Below are 24,503 nucleotides of genomic sequence, written 5' to 3'. Positions count from 1 at the left end.
GTATCCATTGTTCTTTTCTCATTGACAAACGCGCGAAAAGATCCGACAAAACGATCCGATGTAACGCCAAGTCGATATGTACACAATTCGTGGAAGGATGAGGGATAGACTGCAATTGAAGATCACAAAAATTCTCGGAAATAGCGGCGCGAACGAAGAATAATGAACATGAGAAAGGCAGCATTGAGTAAATGCCATCCAAGGAAACCGAGCGATACCGTACACAATATCGAGAACATCTGAATAACTATTCTGATTTGAAATATTTATCGTCTTTATGACAAATGCTATGGAATGTTGATCTCATCTAGTACAAATAAATATGATTGCTGTAACCTTCTCGCTCGCGATATAATTATGACACACACACACACGCATACACACACACACAAATAAACAACATGCGCGCGCGCGCGCACATGTATATATATGTATATTATATATTATATATATATATATATTTTTTTTTTTATTTTTTATATCATTTTTATATATTTTTATATCTATATTTTTATATCTATTATAATTATTATATATATATATATATATATATATATATATATATATATAATATTTATAATAGATATAAAAATATAGATATAAAAATATATAAAAATGATATAAAAAATAAAAAAAAAATATATATATATATATATGAAATTTATACAGGGTACATATATACAGGGTGTATCATTTTAAGTGATGCAGCTGAATATCTCTTAAAGTAAAAGAGATTGGGAAAAATGTTTCAGATAATAGTTCTATGGTTTCTAGGGGGACATAAGACGGTGCCATTAGTTTGACCTTGAAGAGTCAGCTGAAAGCCACGTGAAGGTCACCTCCAACTTTGTAAATGGGACACCCTATATGCTTTTGCATATTCTTGTAGCTCATCTCGAGAGCTTTCCAAAACACTATAATAAAGTATTTCTTCATTGAGTACTTTTCGAGTTATGAAGCTTGAAATAATATCTTAATTTTACATAAACCATAAAATATCTAGCAAGATATTCATTTTTCGATTATCTTACCTTAATACTTTTATGTACAAAATGATGAGAGGAATCAATTGGTGTAAGGAAAACACATAATTGTTTCGAAAAAAAAAATGTCATTTGCAATTAACATTTACATTTTTGTTCTTAAAAATAATTATGTGTTTTCTTTACACCAATTGATTCCTCTCATTATTTTGTACATAAAAGTATTAAGGTAAGATAATCGAAAAATGAATATTTTACAAGATATTTTACAGTTTATGTAAAATTAAGAAATTATTTCGTCTCATAACTCGGAAAGTACTTAATGAAAACTAACTTAATTATAGTGTTTTGGAAAGCTCTCGAGATGAGCTATAAGAATATGCAAAAGCATATAGGATGTCCCATTTACAAAGTTGGAGGTGACCTTCACGTGACCTTCAGCTGACTCTTCAAGGTCAAACTAATGGCACCATCTTATGTCCCCCTCGAAACCATACAACCATTGTCTGAAACATTTTTCCCAATCTCTTTTACTTTAAGAGATATTCAGCTGCATCACTTAAAATAACACACCCTGTATATATATAATTTGTGAAAGTATCAATCGCACAGTAGTAAATGGAAAATTTTAATGTACTAATTGAGAATGTTAATAAAAATTGGCTTGAAATATTAATAAAAATAAGAATAAATGTCACTTTAAATTGTTAAAAATTTATTAATAATTTATAATTTTTTGCATATTGTGTGGTAAAAATATAATTTACTGTTTTCATTTCAATATCGTTTATTAATTCTCAATACTCTTTTTTTCTTCTCTCTCTCTCTCTTTCCCCCCTCCCTCCCTCCCTCCCACCCCCTCCCTCCTCAACTAAATATCTATTCGATTAAAAATGGACAAACTACACTCAAACTGGAACACGTAGGCAGTAACTGGAATGTGTCGACGTGCCTTCATCCAAGTATGCTGTTATAGTGAAGGCGCGATGTCACATCGTGACCTTGACCTTTAAGAAAAGGAAGAAGTCAGTCAAAAAAATGTCACTCATGAATATAATCTAGTCGCTAAAGAAAATGTCTCTGAAATAAAAATCAAGTAGTTGATTGTAATTAAGTGCTAAGAGAACCAAACGATGATAAAGGATCTGTAATTAATGTTAGAAATTTTTTTGAGATATGAAAACTAAAAGTTTAAAAGTGAAAATCAAGCACAAATATTTAAAAACTGGGAGTTGAAAGTTGATTGATGACTAATTGTTGATAATTGATAGTTGAAAATTATATACAATTCAACAATAACAGTATCTAATCTCTACGTGAATATAATTCTATTTAAATAAATTTCACATATCGCATTTTATTGCACTGACAAAAACGTAAATTTTACATAATAAATAAAAGAACATGAACAGAAAAAGATATAAAATACAGAATTAGAATTCAATTATAAAATCAAAAATACGCTTGCGCTAATATATACATATACACACACTACTTTATATTCTTTAACGTTTAACTTTTTTATGTCGTTAAACTATAAATATATTAATAACATTAATTAATAATGATATTGAATTTATTAACTCTAAATTAATTTTGACCAATTCATTCTCTCTCTCTCTCTCTCTCTCTCTCTCGCTCCCTCCCTCGCTCGCTCTCTCTCTCTCTCTCTCTCTCTCTCTCTCATATTGCTCCATATTTATCAATATATAATGCAAAAACAATTAATGGCATTAACTTTTAACTCTTGTTAGTTTTTTCAGCATTTAGAATATATTTGAAAACTAAAATTCACGTTATAACGCCAAAGTTCGGATAAAAATAATTCCTTTTCACACGATGTACAAATAACGATATAAATCAACAACTATTGTTAGAAATAAAAAAAATATCATAAAGAAAGTAAGACGGATTGTAAGAACGACTATCATGAAACTTGTAGTGAAAGTGTTGTAACGAGGAAGAAAGAAGTCATCTATACTTTTTCTTTTTACTTCCAATGCGACTTTCATTAAGAAAGAGAGAGAGAGAGAGAGAGAGAGAGAGAGAGAGAGAGAGAGAGAGAGAGAGGGAGGGAGGGAGAGAGAGAAAGAAGTTTTGATAAAATAAAATACCGGTTAAAATTACTGCACATAATAAATATATGCTGCATATAATAAATATATGATCAATATTTTATCATTACAAAAATAAAAAATTTAGCATAAGAAGAAATATGATGTATATATATATATATATATATATATATATATATATATATATATATATAATTATCACAATAAAATATAAAAATATTATATAAAAATAATAATGTGCACATAAACATAAAAAATACATACATGCATAAAAAATATATAATAATAAAGTTATATAGAGAATAAAAAAATTGAAATATATCTTTAAAATTTAAATCTCTTATACCTTATTTGTTATATTTCATAGCAATATCAATTCATAATAAAAATTTGCATTAAAATTTAGATATATTATTTTTATTTATTCATTGCATTTTTAATTTAATAAAATATTTTTATATTAAACATGATAAATTGTGTCTACTGTATAACTTTATAAAATTGTTCAATATACTTTATAGAATTATTCAATATACAATTCAATTTATATATTATCATTTGTTACTCTGTATATATAATTGCATTTACATCATGCGCATAAAAAGACAGGTAAATCACCGATCAATAAGATAGTCACTTCTTGCCCAATTTTACTGAGCAAATGATTTAATTTATAAATATAAGTGACAGTATGTTTTTATTTCAGTCTTTCTTCCTCTCTCTCAGGTGACATCGGATGGCAAAAAAGGAGGGATATTTCGTTGATGTCTCAGTGAAATTCGAAAGGTCGTCTTTTTGAGGTTACCCGCATCGGAGCGTGTTTCCATTGCGACTTTATGTAAAATGTTCCGCGAGCCATGTATGTCATGCTGAATAGTTTATATGTTTTTATCATCATACACATATATCACGATGGAGAGATGTTAATCGATTCAATTTTTAATTGGAATAGTTTTCAAATTTAGATATATATAAAATTAAAAAAAACATTTCTCTTGCTAAAAAGTTAAAATTCATTTGGCGATATATCTATATCTGTATGCATAATAATAAAAAGTAATTCATCTATATGTAATTTAAATATATATTTGCAAACTTTTTTGTGAGAAAAACAATTTAATTGCACAATTTATTTCATCTATCATAGAAATTTTAAACTCAAACGAATAAAACTTCATTATTTCGCTACCAATGCGTGAGATGCGAGCATAATGATTATTTACGCGAGATTAACGTACGGGAAAAAAATTGTACTTGCGAAATTTCATATTTCTCCTTGGTACTAGAAGAGTTACGCGACGTTCTTTCACGATGGTCTAAGCGTCGATATTCTGTCTATGGTTGTCATGCCTGCCGTATCTTGACTTATGTGTCAGTATGTCATATAGACCCGCACCAGCACTCTAGCAGCAGCGAGAGTGACTACGAAAGTGGCTGTTACTCAATGGCTAGCGATCCATATGTGACAAGCATGTAATCGAGCTAATATCCCATATGACCCACTATAACGAGCTCGCAATTTTTGTTCTCTCAATTGCGCTCGACGAATTAAAATATCCATAAGTCGGCATTGTTGCTATGCTATCATCAAATCATTATCGTCACTATTCGGCTAAATTGAATAAAAAATTCTTAAATTAATCAAATACTATAAGCGCGATTTTCTTTCAAATATGTCGAATATATCGTTTCTTGATCCCACACTTTTTTTGATTAATTGTCATGTATCTATCATACAAGAGAAAATCAATGTTTCAAAATTAATTTAGAACAAGCTTTTAATATTCTAAGGAGCAAGAGAGAAACAAATACTTTATTTCTTTGTTTATATTTGACTAATTTTTACTTATTTGCAAATAATTATTATCAAATATTATACGTGCTTGCAAATAATATGTTACAATGCAAATAATATGTTGCAAACAATATCTTACAATTCTCACGAAATTAACACGATTAAAATTATGTTTTTATTGTAATAACTAATAAATTATATATATATATATATATATATATATATATATATATAATGATTGTATGTATGAGATAACGTAACAAGAATACAGAATTTATATTTCTAGATCTTACAACTAACAAACAAATTATGAAATACATATTACAAAATCATCGTGACACAGTAAACACTCGTGAAATCAAGACCTTCACAATTTCATCTGTCGTCATCAATAATGTCATTTACATCAATACCGGATACAATATTATATACAACTGAATCATTTCAAGGTTTCGATTGGCCTTTTGTCACGCATTAAGACCAGTAGAAAAAAATCTCTCATTTATACTTACTAGCATAAAATCGTATATTAAAGAAGATAATTTTCTTTTCTATTCCCGAAAATTTTTATTTAATTTATCATTGAAAGCAATTAACATTAGCTTCAAAAACGAAAATAAAAAATTCATATATAAATAAAAAAATACATGCTTTAAATTATTAATATTTTTTAAAATGATATACAACATAAAGAAGATTTAAAACGGTTATACAAGGTGTCCCATTTTAAATAATATGTTCGAATATCTCTGAAACGGTGCGTTAAATAAAAAAATGTTTCAGACAAAAATTGTATGGCTTGAAGGGGGCCATCAGATAGTGGCAATGATTTGACCTTGGAGAGTCATTTGAAGGTCACGTGAAGGTCACCGTCAATTTCTTAAATGGAACCCCCTATTTTTTATTGCATATTCTTGTAGATTATCTCGAGGGATTTCCAAAACACTATAATAAAATATTTTTCCCTCGAGTACTTTATAAGGCTTGAAATCATTTCTTAATTTTACATAGATCGTAAAATATCTTGTAACATATTCATTTTTCGATTATCTTACCTTAATACTTTTATGTACAAAATAATGAGAGGAATCAATTGGAAAAAATATGTAATTGTTAATTGCAAATTACATATTTTTTCTTCGAAACAACTATGTGTTTTCTTTACACCAATTGATTCCTCTCATTATTTTGTACATAAAAGTATTAAGGTAAGATAATCGAAAAATGAATATTTTACAATTTTACGGTTTATGTAAAATTAAGAAATGATTTCAAGCCTTATAACTCAAAAAGTACTTGAGGGAAAAATATTTTATTATAGTGTTTTGGAAAGCCCTTGAGATAAGCTACAAGAATATGCAATAAAAAATAGGGAGTTCCATTTAAGAAATTGACGGTGACCTTCACGTGACCTTCAAATGACTCTCCAAGGTCAAATCACTGCCACCATCTGATGGCCCTCTTCAAGCCATACAACTTTTGTTTGAAACATTTTTTTATTCAACGTACCGCTTCGGAGATATTTGAACGTATTATTTAAAATGGGACACTGTATAACACACATAAAGAAGATTTAAAAATGTTACAAGATTGATAAAAGAAACTAGATGATTATTTGAATGTTTTAAAAGTGGCATTTTAATTAACGATATATAATTATTATATCTTTCGAAAATAAAATTAATCTGATAATGTGTCACATTTGTATGTGTGTATATATGTGGCCAACAATAAGAACAAAAACATTTCAACGAAAATAATGCTGAATAACATCAAGCGTATCATGAAACTACTAAAAACCAGTTCTATCAACTCTCACGATATGAAATTCCACAATGATATTCCACTAACAACGTGGCCGATTTACTTTCATCGACATTGAGCAAAGATCCTGAGAAAGTATGTGTATTGAATTATTATTACGTTATATATCGTTATATAGTAACCCCATTTAATTATCTACCATTATATAGCAATCTCACACACACACAAACCTCACGTCACATAATTATTCACTATTATTCTAATCATACAATAAATCAACCATATAATAATTAATGATTCTTCTAAATTTAGTAGGGAATGCAATCTTTCCTGTCTCATCCTGTACATATTCATCAGTTGAATACAAGACGTGAAGTGAAAAAGACGATTGCAGGGGAAGGTCGTGAGGTCATTCCAAAAATATAATGACAAGATAATAGATCTAAGCGTAAGCGAAATCATATGCAGAATGAGGGAGATTTTAGCATATTTGATGTCTATTCGCGAGATGATAGAGTACTGGATATTAAAGATAGGAAAAGTTTAGTCACGGCGATGATGCTGTTAAGTCTGATTATCACTGATCAAAAGAGATTAATATCTTCTCGAATTCAATTTTACGAATTAGTCAAGGACCGGAATAATTTTATGCATGGTAAGGACATATATATTTTATTTCTAATCCTCAAAATCTCCTCGATTGACTTATCGCGCAAATTTATGTAATACAATGAGCGTGCATTAAAAAAAAATACGATCGCTTAAAATCTTTCCTGCAAAATTCCTCTAATCTCATAATGTCTATAAATATAATTTCCAAAACTTTTACTCTATCGGATGCGTGTGTAATTTTCGATTTCTCATTAATCTTAATGCTGCAATATATACGTATATATATATATATATGCCATTTTAATTAACGCACGCAATTATTTCGGAAACAAAGTATTTTAGAGAAAAATGTTTCAGACAAAAGTTGTATGGTTTCGAGGGGGCCATAAGATGATATCATTGGTTTGACATTGAAGAGTCATTTGAAGGTCACGTGAAGGTCACTTCAATTTTTTTAAATGGAACACCCTATATATTTTTGCACACTCTTGTAGCTTATCTCGAGAGCTTTCCAAAACACTATAATTAAGTACCTTTTCGTTAAGTACTTTTTGAGTTATGAGGCTTGAAATAATTTCTTAATTTTACATAAACCGTAAAATATCTTGTAAAATATTCATTTTTCGATTATCTTACCTTAATACTTTTACGTACAAAATAATGAGAGGAATCAATTGGTCTAAAGAAAACACATAGTTGTTTTGAAGAAAAAATATGTAAAAATATGCAATTAACAATTCCATATTTTTTCTTAAAAACAACTATGTGTTTTGTCTGAAACATTTTTCTCTAAAATGCTTTGTTTCCGAAATAATTGCGTGCGTTAATTAAAATGGCTCACCCTGTATATATACAGGGTAGCCCACGTAAAGTGTTACAAATTTATATCTCGGAAACGAAGCAATTTAGAGAAAAATGTTTCAAACAAAAGTTGTATGGTTTCAAGGGGGACATAATATGGTGCCATCAGTTTGACCTTGAAGAGTCACCTGAAGGTCACGTGATGGTCACCTCTAACTTTTTAAATGGGACACCCTATATGATTTTACATATTTTTGTAGCTCATCTCGAGAGCTTTCCAAACCTTTCACGTGACCTTCAGGTGACTCCTCAAGGTAAAACTAATAGCACCATCTTATGTCCCCCATGAAACCATACAACTTTAGTCTGAAACATTTTTCTCTAAATTGCTTCGTTTCCGAGATAAATTTGTAACACATTACGTGGGCCACCCTGTATATATATATATATAAATGTAAACAATAAATGTAAACAGAAAAATATAAACATATTTAGAATGTAACGAAAAGATGATACAAGTATAAAACTTCAAAATCGCATATCTCAGAAACGAAGAGAGACCGCCGCAAAATTCAAACGGTGTATTACTTAGGAATGTATCCTCTACAACATATGTAAGAATAAAAATTTTTCGAGCTGTGTAATCTAAAGTAAACATTTACCAAAAATCTATACAATCTTTCTACTATTTTTTAAATTTTATAAATATAAGAATACAGACTTTCACAAATAAGGAGAGGAGTGCAAAAAAGTTGTATGAACTCAGGAACTGGAGAATCGTGTACTGACCTGCTTTCTGTCGTAGACATCCTTGTTTCGTAATAATGATGTTCTCTCAACGCTAGCTAAAGCTTAATTCACATTATCAACATTGTAATCAACATAGTCGCCAATATCAATGATTGTCGGTTAACATAACAAATAATTGTAGTTTTAGAAATAGATATCAACAGACGTAGGTATATGTAAAATAATATGAACAATCAAATTCTCCATTGGTGCTATCAAGTTCACATTTTTAATATATATGTATAATAAAAAATTAATTCTTTCAGTACATATATGTGTACAAGTAGTCATGGATTTAAATAGTAACAGAAAATGATAATAACTAACTATATTAGGAAATCAAAAAGTAATTAATAAATATAACACGTACACAAAAGTATATATAATACTAAATTAATGATCAAAAATAGAATATTGAATTTTTTAACCAAATTAATCATAATAAATAAAGATTGAGGTACAATTAAGGGACATTAAAAATTTTCAACTTGAAAAGCATTAATTCGAATTATAATGTTTAGATTGTGTTTAGATATATCTTATATCATGAAACTGTTTAATATTTTGATATTTACAAGTATTTGATATATTAAAAAATTAAGGTAAAAGATTAAAATAAAATTAAGAAACAAATAATAAATTATATATAACATCAAATATATTAAAACAAATATATTAATAAAAATATATTAATAAAAAATAAATTTTATGATTGTTAATATTCTTCCCTTTTATTTACTATGCGATAAAGGTTGCAATCCATAAAGATTTTATTTATTTACACTTGCCTCCTGCATTTTATATCTTTAATGATGAATAATTTTTAAATCAGATTTATATTTATATATAAATACATAATATTAATATATTATATAAATATATAATATATTAAATATTCACACTCTCTATATACACAGAGACTTATTAAACGGAGTATAAAAGAATGAAGAACTAGTCGATCTGTTAGTGCAAACTCAATGCAGAGCATGATGCAGTACGCGGTTGCACCGGTATGAGAGGGGATGCATTAATCAACGCGTGTCTTCTCACGATGATACTAGGCTCTCACCAGCTGAATATATACCGACGACCGTAGTATCAACGAGAAGCATCTCTTACACAAGTGATGCAAACACAAAAGACAGTCGCAGAAGAGAAGAAAAGTAAAGAGAGAGACAGGGATCTTGTCATTCCATAAGATCAGTCATTTATGATTATTGAGATGCGCTTTGTAATGCACCGGGCGCCTCGCACTATATGCATTGCTAAATGCACCGCATCAGGCTGAGAAGATAAGAATTAATTTTCGCAAGTTTTCTTGCCGTTTCTTCTTATATTTCACACAAATTTTCCAGCATTCTAAACTCAGTTTCTAATCCTTTCTAATTAATAGTTTCCTTTCTTCTCAATGAGCAATTTTCGATACTATTTTATCGGATTTTATTAAATAAAATATACAAAGATCAAAAGCTAAGAGAACATAATAAGAGAGTATATAATAAAGATGGTTAGGTTGGATTTTCATCCAATTTTCTCAACAGGGTTGCAGTCATTTCCTGACGGCATACACCTATAACCTTGCCGATGAAAGTACATCTTGATTGTAATGTGGCGCAACAATACACGACAACATTGTCCGTAAATTGCAATTCCATATACGAAGAACACAGTATTCCTCTCTTTTGCTTCCTTCTTATTTCTAAAAAAACCGATCTTTAAGGATTTCGCGGAAAGAAATTAGTAATGTTAGCTATTAAGTACATTGTGATTTATAATGGATGCAAAACAATGAATATTTGTTTTGTTATTTCCGACGTTATAGCCGACGAACAACAGATTATTAATATCAATATACTAATAAGGATGAGATAATATTATTACAGATTTATACATTAATACAACGAACGGATATTTATTATAGCATCAAATATCGCTGCATTTATTGTTAAAACAACTTAATATTACTAGTTCTTGAAAAACAATGTGATATATTTGTGATTATATATCAATATCACAATATTTAATAAAAAAAAGATTTAGTAATTTTGAATGGAAAATATGGTTGTTTAAAATTATAATACAGTGTAATAAAAATAATAAGTAATATTTAAGTCACATGATTGACACTGTACTTTGTTAAAAAATTTGCAATTTTTCTATATCTTATGCCAAATATAAATTTGATCTAAACTCTTATACAGATCTTGAAGAAATTCAAGGATAGAAATTATATCAAATATAGAAGACATTAATCGACATGGAACGATTTCCTGATTCCTATTATAACATAATTTGGCGAAGTTGGCACACTGAATGACGCTGAATGTTTTCTTTTATTTCACACAAAATCATTGCAAAAAGATTCACTCATTTTTCAATCTGTCGAAAAATTAAGTTTTTGACAGGAAAAAAGAAAATTTTTTTATGAATATATTTATTTAGCTTTGATAATAAAAATAATCATCTCTTTTTTCATTTTAAAATTAATGCTTATTTTGTACATTTATTTTTATTTGCATTATTTTCTTTTATTATTTATTTATTATTAGTTTCACTAGTATAATATATACAATATAAATACACACACACACAATATATATTTTGTGTGTGTGTGTGTGTGTGTGTGTGTATACAATGAAAATAATGTAAAAAAATAATATAATATAAATATTAAAAAAGTAAAAAACAAGTAATACAAGTAAAAAAATACACAAAACATGTTATCAGTGTCAAAATTTTAAAAATTTTATTAACAAAACTAATTGTACAAGTAATAGATTACATAAACCTGCAATAAATTTTGCAAGATAAATTTTGTACATCGGTTTCTCTTGTCGTACGTCTTGTAACAATTTTCGTACAAATATCTTGCTTTAAAATATCTTTTAAAACAGGATATTTGTAGGATATTTGATCACAATCTCTTTTGAATCTCAGTCATGTATTCATCATGTATTCCACATAGCATATGCATGAATGAAATTCCATAAAATTGCTACAAGACGTATGATAAGAGATCGATATATAAAATTTATATATCTTGCAAAATTTATTGCAACCTATAAAATTTATTACTTGTACAATTAATTTTGTTATTAACATTTTTTTAGAATAAAAAATGCTGTTTCTTGTTTGAGAATATAATTGTATTTTTAAATTACTGAACACGTGCTTTTCAAACAAATAATATTTTACATACATTACACCCGCGCACAAATCAGATGATATAATACGATGCCAGCAACCTTGACAATTATGTTCCACACGATCTTAAGCCAATACGGAGGCACTTGCAGGATGTAGCTTTGAACAATGCGTGAAATATATAGCGATGACGTAGAACTAGTTACTACATCTATATTTCAAATAATATTGGGACATAATAAATAATCTTCGCATTCTAAAAAAAATAAAAATCATTTGGAGGAAGAAATAAGTATTATTCCAAAATTCTTTTACTTCTTAATGTAAAATTTATTTTGGATAATTTATAATTCGCAATCAAAACAGAAATATATTTATAATTTTATATGCCGCATATTAATGTATGTACAGTATTTTAATATATTCTGATATGTACTTTAGAAATATATGAGATATTTTAATTTTTTAAATATTTTCTGCTTCACACGATGTATAAAATTATAAATAATAATCTGGTCTAAATTTTATTGCAAATTATAAATTGTCCAAAACAAACTTAATCATATGTTCCTTTTTTATAAGAAACAATCTCCGATATCAAAACTTAATAAAAATTATTCGTAAGTTAAAATATATTGAACTATACTTTTTTTTCTTCCTCCTTGATTTTAAAATTTAAAAATATAATTAGAGATTTATTGCGATATAAAATCAATTATGAAACCGCTTTTCGAAAAATAACTACTCTGTTTCCAAGAAATAAATTCCTTCCAATTTATTTTAATCTACCTATTTCTCAAACAATGATAATTCTTTTCATAACGCATAAATCTAAACTCGACATTGGATTAAGAGATACGAAAAATTCATTTTTCAGAAACATTATCATATTAAGGCTGCGTTCCAATATTCACTGCCAGTACTGAAAATCTATAGTTTACATCACGTACACTATAGATTTTCAGTACTGGCCGTGAATATTGAAACACAGCCTAAGTATCTGTCATACTTGATGTCTTTTTGTTTTCGTACCTCTTGCATTTTTTTATTATGTCGGCATTACCTTTCTGATTATCGTTTGCTTGTAATTTAAAGAAAGGTCAAGCATTTCCCGACTAAAACAAACAAGCTGGCAAAAACATGCGCCTAGCAAAAGTGCCTTAATGTCAAGATATAACTAATGTTTATCCGCACATATGAGCGAAATATTCGTGACCTGAACATTTATCTAAGCCGATACGACATTATCTTATTTTATGCCGCAGAACATATAAAATTCTTTATAGCTTATCATAAATATCAACATCAAAAGACTCTATTTTTGCTTAACGAGCTAATTTTTGATGATTTAGAAAATTTTGAATATGAAAATGGAAAATTTTTATTGTGTATAATTTTAACTATAATTAAATGATTATTTATGTAAGAAATGTTTTACACGACATTTTGCCCTAAATGTGATTTATAAATATTAATAATCATTATTAATTACTTAATAAATTAATTATATAAACTTTCTAGCAACAATAGACGATTAGATAAGATTTGTAAAATTTATTATTTAATATGTTAAATAATAAAAAAGGTATATTAAGTAATACAAAAAGTTTTATACACAATTTATACGGTGCAATTTAAGTTACATGTTGTATTCTTTATAAAAATACTTTATCATGCGTTCATTTATTAGAGAAAGTACGGTAACGATAGATCATGGAATAGTTTTTATATATTATATATTATCTTGTTACCATTTCCGAAATTCTTAATTCTTGATCTGCGAGATTCGCTGTGCTAAATCATAAAAGAAGAAAAACACATGTGGAGGCCCATTTACGACATCTTTTAATTTAGAATTTTATCGATGAAGAACTACAGTCTAAAGTGCTTAAAAATATCAAAAATATTAAGATTTAAAATCGATGTGGAATTTGAGATAATAAAATTCAAAGTCTTATGAGATAATCAAATTCAAATGAAACAAATTTTTATATATTTAATAATTATATTTTATTATTATTCTCTTATTATTATTATTATTATTATTATATTATTTAATAAAATATCTTTCATTTGTCATCTTATCGATACAATGATGTTAATGTACGCATTTATATATATTGCGAAAATCATTATAAATCATTATGCTTGAGAGAGAGAGAGAGAGAGAGAGAGAGAGAGAGAGAAAACAGAAGTCAGTTTACATCATTAGAATTTTGTATCAAGTTATAGAATTTTTTATATTAAATTAATTCAAAAAGAAAAATTTAACTTACAATTAATGAGGACGTATATATGTATATATATTTGAAAAATAAAACTCAAAATTTGGCGATAATGAATACTGTGAATCGTGTGGCATTTTTATGATTAACGAATTGGATATCACTGAATAAATAACAATCTGTCTCATATTACTATTGCGGATAGTTAAAACCACAGTTACAGTTATCGTAATAACACATATCACAGCAACGAGACTTCTCGTACAAATAATTAATTCGTTTAATAGATTATCAGCGGAAAAATGCTGAATGAATTAATGATTTCATTGTATCTTTATTCTAATTAATCGCATGATGCGCTTATTCCTGGTAGCCACAGCCAACGCATCTTCGCCGGTATTTTGCTGATATTTTCATATAATCAATTATGCAGGCAACAAGACGCACGTATTCTGCTCGCGGAACCGGATCTAAACTATACACTTTGTCCGAAGAAAACGACAACGCGCTACTAAGAAGTTAATAATTTGCTATCGTTTACAAGAAAGAAAAAATCAAATAATAATATTATATACATGTTTATTATATTAATATATATTATAATTAATTGTGTTATATAATATTACAAGTAATTATGTACATTAAAACTTAATGTAATAAAATATAGCACATAGAATTTTCCAAATGTACTGTTTATCTTGATCTTTTATGATGCTGAGCTAATAAATTTACAGAATTTTGCATTTTCACTTTTACTGCAGATGACGATAAGAAATCTTAACTTTATAAAGAATTAGTTTCTACTGCAAAAATAATAGCAAGGTTTATTCATTAAAAAAATGAGTTTAATATGTAAAAAATAATATGTAAAATTGAAAGTGATTTATTAGGAATGTTGAAGCAATCTCAATTTTCTAAATTAATGAAAAAAAAATGAAATTTCTAAAAATGAAATAAAACTAAAATGTCTACATGAAAGCACTAATATCAAATATTTAATTTTTGTTAAAAATTATGTTCATATTATACGATTAATGGCTACAATAACAATAACTAATTGTAAGCAAATATTGGTTTATATCAATCAAAAATGAATGACATTGAATAGAACATGCTGCGTATCTGTATAGTTCGCGGATATACTGGCTTGCAACTATAATCTATAATGCATATACATTAGAGCGCACATTCTCCCTCTCTCTCTCTCTTTCTCTCTCTATCCATCAAGTTGCGATCACGCGCCAAATTGTGCAATCCGCTAATCTTTTTCTTCTTAGCTCTCGCGAAGGACCATTCGCGCGGAATAGGTATTCGTTGTTCGAACATGACGATGATAATGACGACGGCTGTCCCGTTATCTAACACTACGTGCGAAATCTTACGCATATGTGGTGTTGCGTCACCCTCCCTTCCCCTTCCCACGAAGTTAATTAAGTTTCAATATATTATGTAAAAGCACGTGCTTATACGTATAACACGTTCCGCTAAATTAATCGAAAGCGCTTGTACATACACATGTACATACATCATATATTACTATATGTCTTTGTAAATAGTAAGAGTATTATTAGTTGTTGTTAATAATACACCACGAAACACTTGTTTTTAATTTCACAATTATGTAAAATTTATACGGAGTTTGATCTTAAGTCAAGGTTCGTAAAAATAAGAAACTGACATTTTAATGTTATAAATTAATAATATATTAATGTTATATTAATGATAATATAAAATTAAATGTCTTCCTACATAAAGCTTTTAAAGTTACATTTTTTATTAATTTATTTGCAATTTTGATAGGTTGACTAACTATGAAATTTATTAATCTTTAAAATTTTATATTTTGGATAATAAGTTTCTGTCGTTTTCTTATTAATATTTCAATAAATATATTGCAACTACTACAAACTACGTAAGTATTTATTATATAATATCCATTTAAAGATTTTAATTATAAAATGTGAGAGAGATTTCGTGCACGCGAAAAGAAAAAAAAAAGAGAAATTCTTAATTTTTTTGTGTATTATATTAAAAATATATACAGGATGTCCCTAAAATATAAATATTTTAATGACAAATTTTTTGTAATATTTCAAGACGAAAATTTTAATACGAAAATGTCAAGGATAGTTTTTAATTGAAAATGTCAAGGATAGTTGTTAATTGCAAATTACATATTTTTTCTTCAAAACAACTATGTGTTTTCTTTACACCAATTGATTCCTCTCATTATTTTGTACGTAAAAATATTAAGGTAAGATAATCGAAAAATGAATATTTTACAAGATATTTTACGGTTTATGTAAAATTAAGAAATGATTTCAAGCCTCATAACTCAAAAAGTACTTAACGAAAAGGTACTTAATTATAGTGTTTTGGAAAGCTCTCGAGATAAGCTACAAGAATATGCAATGACAAATAGTAGGTTCCATTTAAGAAATTGAAGGTGACCTTCATGTGACCTTCAAATAACTCTTCAAGATCAAACCAATGGTACCATCTTATGTCCCCCTCGAAACCATACAACTTTTGTCTGAAACATTTTTGTTTGCTGGGCTTAGTTTTTGAGATATTTTACTGTCCAAGTTAAAATGGGACACCCTGTATATATATATATATATAATATGTGCACGCGCGAAATTCTAATCTTATCATTCGTGATTTGCATACTTTTCCTACTTGAAAACTACTGTCTCGGCATTTTCGTATTAAAATTTATATATACAGGGTAGGCCATTTTAATCTATGCACTGAAATATCTCAAAATTCATAAGTTTAAGACAAAAATGTTTCAAACAAAAGTTGTATGGTTTCGAGGGGGCCATAAGAGGGTATCATTGGTTTGACCTTGGAGAGTCATTTGAAGGTCACGTGGAGGTCACCGTCAATTTCTTAAATGGAACCTTCTATTTTTTATTACTTATTCTTGTAGCTCATCTCGAGAGCTTTCCAAAATCTTATAATGAAGTATTTCTTCATTGAGTACTTTTCGAGTTATGAGGCTTGAAATAATTTCTTAATTTTACATAAACCATAAAATATCTATACATAAACCATAAAATATCTAGTAAAATATTCATTTTTCGATTATCTTATCTTGACACTTTTATGTCTTAAATAATGAGAGGAATCAATTGGTGTAAAGAAAACACATAGTTACTTTTAAGAAAAAATATGTAATTGTTAATTGCAAATTACATATTTCTTTTCGAAACAACTATGTGTTTTATTTACACCAATTCCTTTCATTATTTTGTACATAAAAGTATTACGGTAAGATAATCGAAAAATGAATATTTTACAAGATATTTTATGTAAAATTAAGAAATGATTTCAAGCCTCATAACTCGGAAATTACTCAACGAAAAAATACTTTATTATAGTGTTTTGGAAAGCTCTCAAGATGAGATGCAATAAAAAGTAGGCAGTTCCATTTAAAAAATTGAAAGTGACCTTCACGTGACCTTCAAACGACTCTTCAAGGTCAAACCAATGACACCATCTTATGGCCCTCTTCAAGCCATACAACTTTTGTCGGAAACATTTTTGTCTTAAACTTATGGATTTTGAGATATTTCAGTGCGTAGATTAAGATGGCTATATATATATATATATATATATATGCGTTTATATAAATTATATATTGTATTAGAGTAAAATGACTTTAAGCTTTAGCAATGTTTCAAATCTTATTAAATCATTCTAATTTTATGAAATTATCTTATTATGAATCTATTGGATATATATATTATACACATGTACAATCTATCTTGCTTTTTGTAATATTAAAATAATATATTATCAAAATATGTTATTAAATATATATATATATATATATATATATATATATATATATATGTGTGTGTGTGTGTGCGTGTGTGTGTGTGTGTGTGTGTATTTAATAACATATTTTGATAATATATTATTTTAATATTACAAAAAGCGAGATAGATTGTACATGTGTATAATATATACATCCCATAAATTCATAATAAGATAATTTCATAAAATTAGAATAATTTAATAAGATTTGAAACATTGCTAAAGCTTGAAATCATTTTACTCTAATACAATATATAATTTATATAAACGCATATCGTTATATTATATACATAGATGCAACCGGATTTTATACACCATTACTAGAAAAGATACAATCCGTTTAAATTCTACTATAATTTAATCGTGCAAAAAAAAGAAAAAAACACCATTAGAATTAATATGAAATGCTCTCTAACCTGTCTCTTTTTCCACTTATTATCGATGGCATTGCGAGTCAAGTAATTGACATTTGTTCGTGTCTGATGCACAATATCGCCAGGACTATCCGTCATTTTTGCTCGATAGAAACGACGGCTAGTGATCGTCGAGAATTTTCACCATGTCAGAGCATTAACCCGCGAAGCGAGACGTAACCTTGTCACAGTATTTCACCGGGAAAAACGGCTGTGTCGTGGAGTTCCGTGTCCTTGCAGCGGATCGCTCGCGCGTCGATTATTACCATGATTTTCAGAATGCGCTTTATGCCGCAATCCACTTACAAAACCTATTGCGCCAAGACTTAAAGTGCATTTACAACAAGGCGGTTAAAAAGGCATTTACGCGACCGCGAGACAATGGACGATTGTTTGATTATTAAGACGAGATCTATTTCGCGAGATATAAAGTAAAAAAGCGAATAATCTTTTTCACGTTCTCTCGATTTTGGAAAAATACTTCAAAGAAGCTCCGAAATTATTTGAAAATTTTTGTCGCAAATTTTTGTCATTTTTCGGATTTCAATTATATATTAAAATTATATATAATATATATATATATATATATATATATATATATATATATATATTAAATATATGTATCAAGAGACACGGTAGTCTCGCGCCAAGTTCATGCGAAACATTAGCGAGGCTCTCCGTGTATCTATGTATATATATATATATATATATATATATATATATATATATATATATATATATACAGGGTGACCCATTTTAACTTAGGCAGCCAAATAACTCGAAAAATAAGCAAGATAGAGAAAAATGTTTTAGACAAAAGTTGTATGGTTTCGAGGGGGCCATAAGATGGTATCATTGGTTTGACCTTGAAGAGTCATTTGAAGGTCACGTGAAGGTCACTTCAATTTTTTTAAATGGAATACCCTATATATTTTTGTACATTCTTGTAGCTTATTTCGAGAGCTTTCCAAAACACTATAATTAAGTACCTTTCCGTTAAGTACTTTTTGAGTTATGATGCTTGAAATAATTTCTTAATTTTACATAAACCGTAAAATATCTTGTAAAATATTCATTTTTCGATTATCTTACCTTAATACTTTTATGTACAAAATAATGAGAGGAATCAATTGGTGTAAAGAAAACACATAGTTGTTTTTAAGAAAAAATATGGAATTGTTAATTGCAAATTACATATTTTTTCTTCGAAACAACTATGTGTTTTCTTTACACCAATTGATTCCTCTCATTATTTTGTACATAAAACTATTAAGGTAAGGTAATCGAAAAATGAATATTTTACAAGATATTTTACGGTTTATGTAAAATTAAGAAATTATTTCAAGCATCATAACTCAAAAAGTACTTAACGGAATGGTACTTAATTATAGTGTTTTGGAAAGCTCTCGAAATAAGCTACAAGAATGTACAAAAATATATAGGGTATTCCACTTAAAAAAATTGAAGTGACCTTCACGTGACCTTCAAATGACTCTTCAAGGTCAAACCAATGATACCATCTTATGGCCCCCTCGAAACCATACAACTTTTGTCTAAAACATTTTTCTCTATCTTGCTTATTTTTCGAGTTATTTGGCTGCCTAAGTTAAAATGGGTCACCCTGTATATATATATATATATATATATATATATATATATATATATATATATATATATATACAGGGTGAGTTTTATTTTCTGTGTCAAACTTTTTATCATTCGAGAGATTACCGACTGCAATTATAATAAATTGATCGGTACACAATGTCAGTTATTTAGATCGACCGTATTGATCCATATATAATATGTACACTCCGCGACAACGATTCGTTCCGTGGCCAGCGTAGAACTGGCCAATCAGCCGCTGCTATGCTGCCAGTTGATTGGCCAGTTCTACGTCCCCCTTGCCCCGTGAGAGGGGCCACGGAACGAATCGTTGTCGCGAAGTGTACAAGTTAAAAGGTGAATCAAATTATATTTTGATTTAGGTTTAGATTTAATATTATTATTATTATTAGAGCTACGTATTATTATTATTATTATTATTAAATATATATATGTATATATATATATATATATATATATATTATATTTATTATTATTATTATTATTAAAGCTACGTATATATATTCGATATATTAAAGCAGTAGAAATACATATATAAAAATTCAGTTTTTAAATTTAACACTTTAACTTTTTATGTAAAACTTTATTTCAAAATCCGCATTTATTTTTTATGATTCATAAATTTTTATTATTGATTGATACGTTAAAAGTATGCATCAAAATTTTCTTCCTTCTTAAAATAAAATTACGCAATTGTTCCATAAGAATATACAGGGTGTATCAGACCACCCGTGCCAGCCAAATATCTCGAAAATCAAGAACGGTAGATAACAATATTTCAAACAAAAGTTGTAGGGTTTCAAGTAACGCATTAAATAGTAATATTGGTAGGACCTTGAATAGCGTTGTTAAGGTCACGTGAAGGTCATCTTAAATTTCTTAAATAGAACTGCCTACTTTTTATTGCATATTCTTGCAGCTCATCTCGAGAGCTTTCCAAAACACTATAATTAAGTTAGTCTTCATTAAGTACTTTCCGAGTTATGAGGCTTGAAATAATTTCTTAATTCTACATAAACCGTAAAATATCTAGTAAAATATTCATTTTTCGATTATCTTACCTTAATACTTTTATGTACAAAATAATGAGAGGAATCAATTGGTGTAAAGAAAAAACATAATTGTTTCGAAGAAAAAATATGTAATTTGCAATTACCAATTACATATTTTTTCTTAAAAACAACTATGTGTTTTCTTTACACCAATTGATTCCTCTCATTATTTTGTACGTAAAAGTATTAAGGTAAGATAATCGAAAAATAAATATTTTACAAGATATTTTACGGTTTATGTAAAATTAAGAAATTATTTAATGAAAAGGTACTTAATTATAGTGTTTTGGAAAGCTCTCGAGATAAGCTACAAGAATGTGCAAAAATATATAGGGTGTTCCGTTTAAAAAAATTGAAGTGACCTTCATGTGACCTTCAAATGACTCTTCAAGGTCAAACCAATGGTACCATCTTATGGCCCCCTCGAAACCATACAACTTTTGTCTGAAACATTTTTGTTTGCTGGGCTTAGTTTTTGAGATATTTTACTGTCCAAGTTAAAATGGGACACCCTGTATATATATATATATATATACACACACACACACATATATACACATATATATACATATATATATATATATATATATATATATATATATATATATAATATCTCTAACTATTATACTAAAAAAGAAGTAATATAATCCCCAAAAATTTATCTTTTTAAAAAAAAGGTGAAAAAAGGGCGCCAAGTTCATGCATAAATTGTATCTAACTGTTGTTTTATCTACAAAAATAGTGATATATAAAAATTGCGCCAATTAAGGATAAAAATTTGTACAAGATAAATAAAAGTATAAGGAAGAAAACTTGTACAAGTTAACTTGTACAAATTAATATAAAACAAAAAAGTAAAAAAAAATTAATTAAAAAAACTTGGCGCTGCCAATAAAACCGGCAGATATTCTAATTAAATATATATTTTAAAAATTGGAATATATTCTGATTATTAATTTTAATTATTATAGTCTAACATTTAAATTTAATGACTTAATTTCTTTCATTAATTTATATTGATTTATATTTGGAAATTTAGACTTTTAAGCTGAACAATATACTATATAATATAATAAAATTGGCAGTTTTTTTAATTAAATTTTTTTTACTTTTTTGTTTTATATTAATTTGTACAAGTTAACTTGTACAAGTTCTCTTCCTTGCCAACACAGAAGAAAATATTTAATGGATATCTTCTGGATATCTACATATCCATTTAATGTCCATATCCACTATGGATAACCAATAGATATCTAAAAGATGTCTAAACCCAGACAGCACAATGACATCTTAAAAACGTATTAAAAATAAACAAATTGGACGTTTCATACGTATTTAAAATATCCAGATTAGAGCCTAAAATATCTTTAGGATGTTTTATGGATATCCAGTGTTACTATTTTGGACATCCTAAAAATGTCCATTTTAAAGACCAAACGGACTAAAATTGGACTTGTTTTGAACATTAAAAAAATATTTTAAAAATAGGTATAAATAATTTTTACAAAATATTTTAATGAAAAAATTTAAATTTATTATATTAAATTTTTCATTATTTTATATTAAATTTGTTTCATTATTTTATATTAAATTATTCGCCGGACATTTACTTGTCCAACTTATAAAATCAATTTAATATCTGAAACTCGTGATTTAGATCAGAAATTAAATTGAACAGTATATTTTTAATATTATTTGTTACCTTTTGCAAACTTTATATAATTCTCATAACTAAAACTTAAATACGAGAAAGATAGCGCATCGCACGTCGCGTAGCGGTAAACGAACGAACTAACACATCCTTGCGTGCTTGCGCGAAACTTTGATGTCCAAGATCGGACATCTTATGGACGTCCAAATATTGGCCATTAACGGATGTCTCAAATCGAATGTACGATGGATGTTCATTTCATGTCCATGGACGTGTGGACGTAAAATGGATATAAAATGAATATCCATAGGATGTCCTGTGCTGTCTGGGAAATGTTTATATCTCCTGAATAACCAATAGATATCTAAAAGATGTCTAAAATGTTTATATCTCCTGAATAACCAATGATGATATCCATTGAATATCCATATAAAATCCCTATATCCATATCTACTGAAAATCTATGGAAGATATCCACTGGACATCCATATAAAATCCACATACCCATATCTACTGAAAATCTACCAAAAATATCCATTGAACATTCATATATTGTCCACATATCCATGTCCACTGAACATCTACCAAGGATATCCATTAGACATCCATATAGGTCCATATTCTGAATCCTCTTTTATTGATAAAAGTGCCTTTAAAAGTGGCTTATAAGCCTTCTGATTGGCTGTAAGCCACTAGAGGCACTTTTATCGATAAAAGAGGATTCAGAATATGGACCATAATGTCTACATATCTATGTCCACTGAAAATCTATCAAGGATCCATTGGACATCCATATAAAATCCACATATCCATATCTACTAAAAATCTACCAAAGATATCCATTGAACATCCATATATTGTCCACATATCCATATCTACTGAAAATCTACCAAAGATATCCATTGAACGTCCATATATTGTCTACATATCCATGTCCACTGAACATCTACCAAGGATATCCATTAGACATCCATATAATGTCCACATATCCATGTCCACTAAAAATCTATCAAGGATATCCATTGGATATCCATATAAAATCCACATATCCATATCTACTGAAAATCTACCAAAGATATCCAATGGATATTCATATACTTCCATGAGCTTCACGCCTCGCCGCTAGGTGGCGAAAAAGAAAACGCCTAACCCGAAAGTGGGATCCATCTAAGACAGTATATAAGGCCGCAGCACAGGTCCCACGAGTCACGGCTTATCGGTCAAAGAGCGCAGACTATTATAGCCGCATGTCCTCTAGCTTTTGCGAGGAGCTCCAGAGCTCCATATAATTAACCGCAGACGATTAATTTTTGTTAAATTCCGTTATATATGGTATCTATATACAGAACATTAAATCAATATCCATTCAAAAATAAATATCAATATATACGTAATAAATGTATCTATATATAATAAATATCCACTGAATATTGTATAGATATTTATAGGATATTAGTTTACATATCCTGTAGATATTTATGGAATATTGAATAAATATCCACGCAGAAATCTGATGAATATCCAGTATACATGCAATGGATATCTACAGAAATATCCACTAAATATTGTATGAATATCTAATGGATATTTATGTAGATATCCTAACCTGGATATTTATGAGATCTCGAATGGCGGACATCTGGATATCTAAAGCACGTCTAATAAATATGTTTCCTATATATTCGTGGATATCCCTAATGCCCATTGAGAATATCTAATAGATATCTAATAGATATTATTTTCTGTGTGGG

General features: G+C 28.1%; 1 protein-coding gene across 1 annotated transcript in view; it reads right to left on the bottom strand.

The window, feature by feature from the left end:
• LOC145963505 (uncharacterized) overlaps positions 1-18,903 on the bottom strand; it is a 74,076-nt gene extending 55,173 nt beyond the window's left edge. The window contains exon 1 of the mRNA XM_083085530.1: positions 18,427-18,903. Within this exon, the coding sequence (XP_082941656.1) occupies positions 18,427-18,458 (32 nt within the window). The 5' untranslated portion in view covers positions 18,459-18,903. The remainder of the gene's footprint in view (positions 1-18,426) is intronic.
• Positions 18,904-24,503: the final 5,600 nt, after the last annotated feature.

Source organism: Camponotus vicinus, unplaced genomic scaffold, assembly GCF_025532165.1.
Source record: "Camponotus vicinus isolate PSW18456_S1 unplaced genomic scaffold, iyCamVici1.0 SCAF_12, whole genome shotgun sequence".
In the NCBI taxonomy this organism is placed as follows: domain Eukaryota; kingdom Metazoa; phylum Arthropoda; class Insecta; order Hymenoptera; family Formicidae; genus Camponotus; species Camponotus vicinus.
Note: the sequence above shows the minus strand (reverse complement) of the source record. Positions and strands in the feature narration are given on the sequence as shown.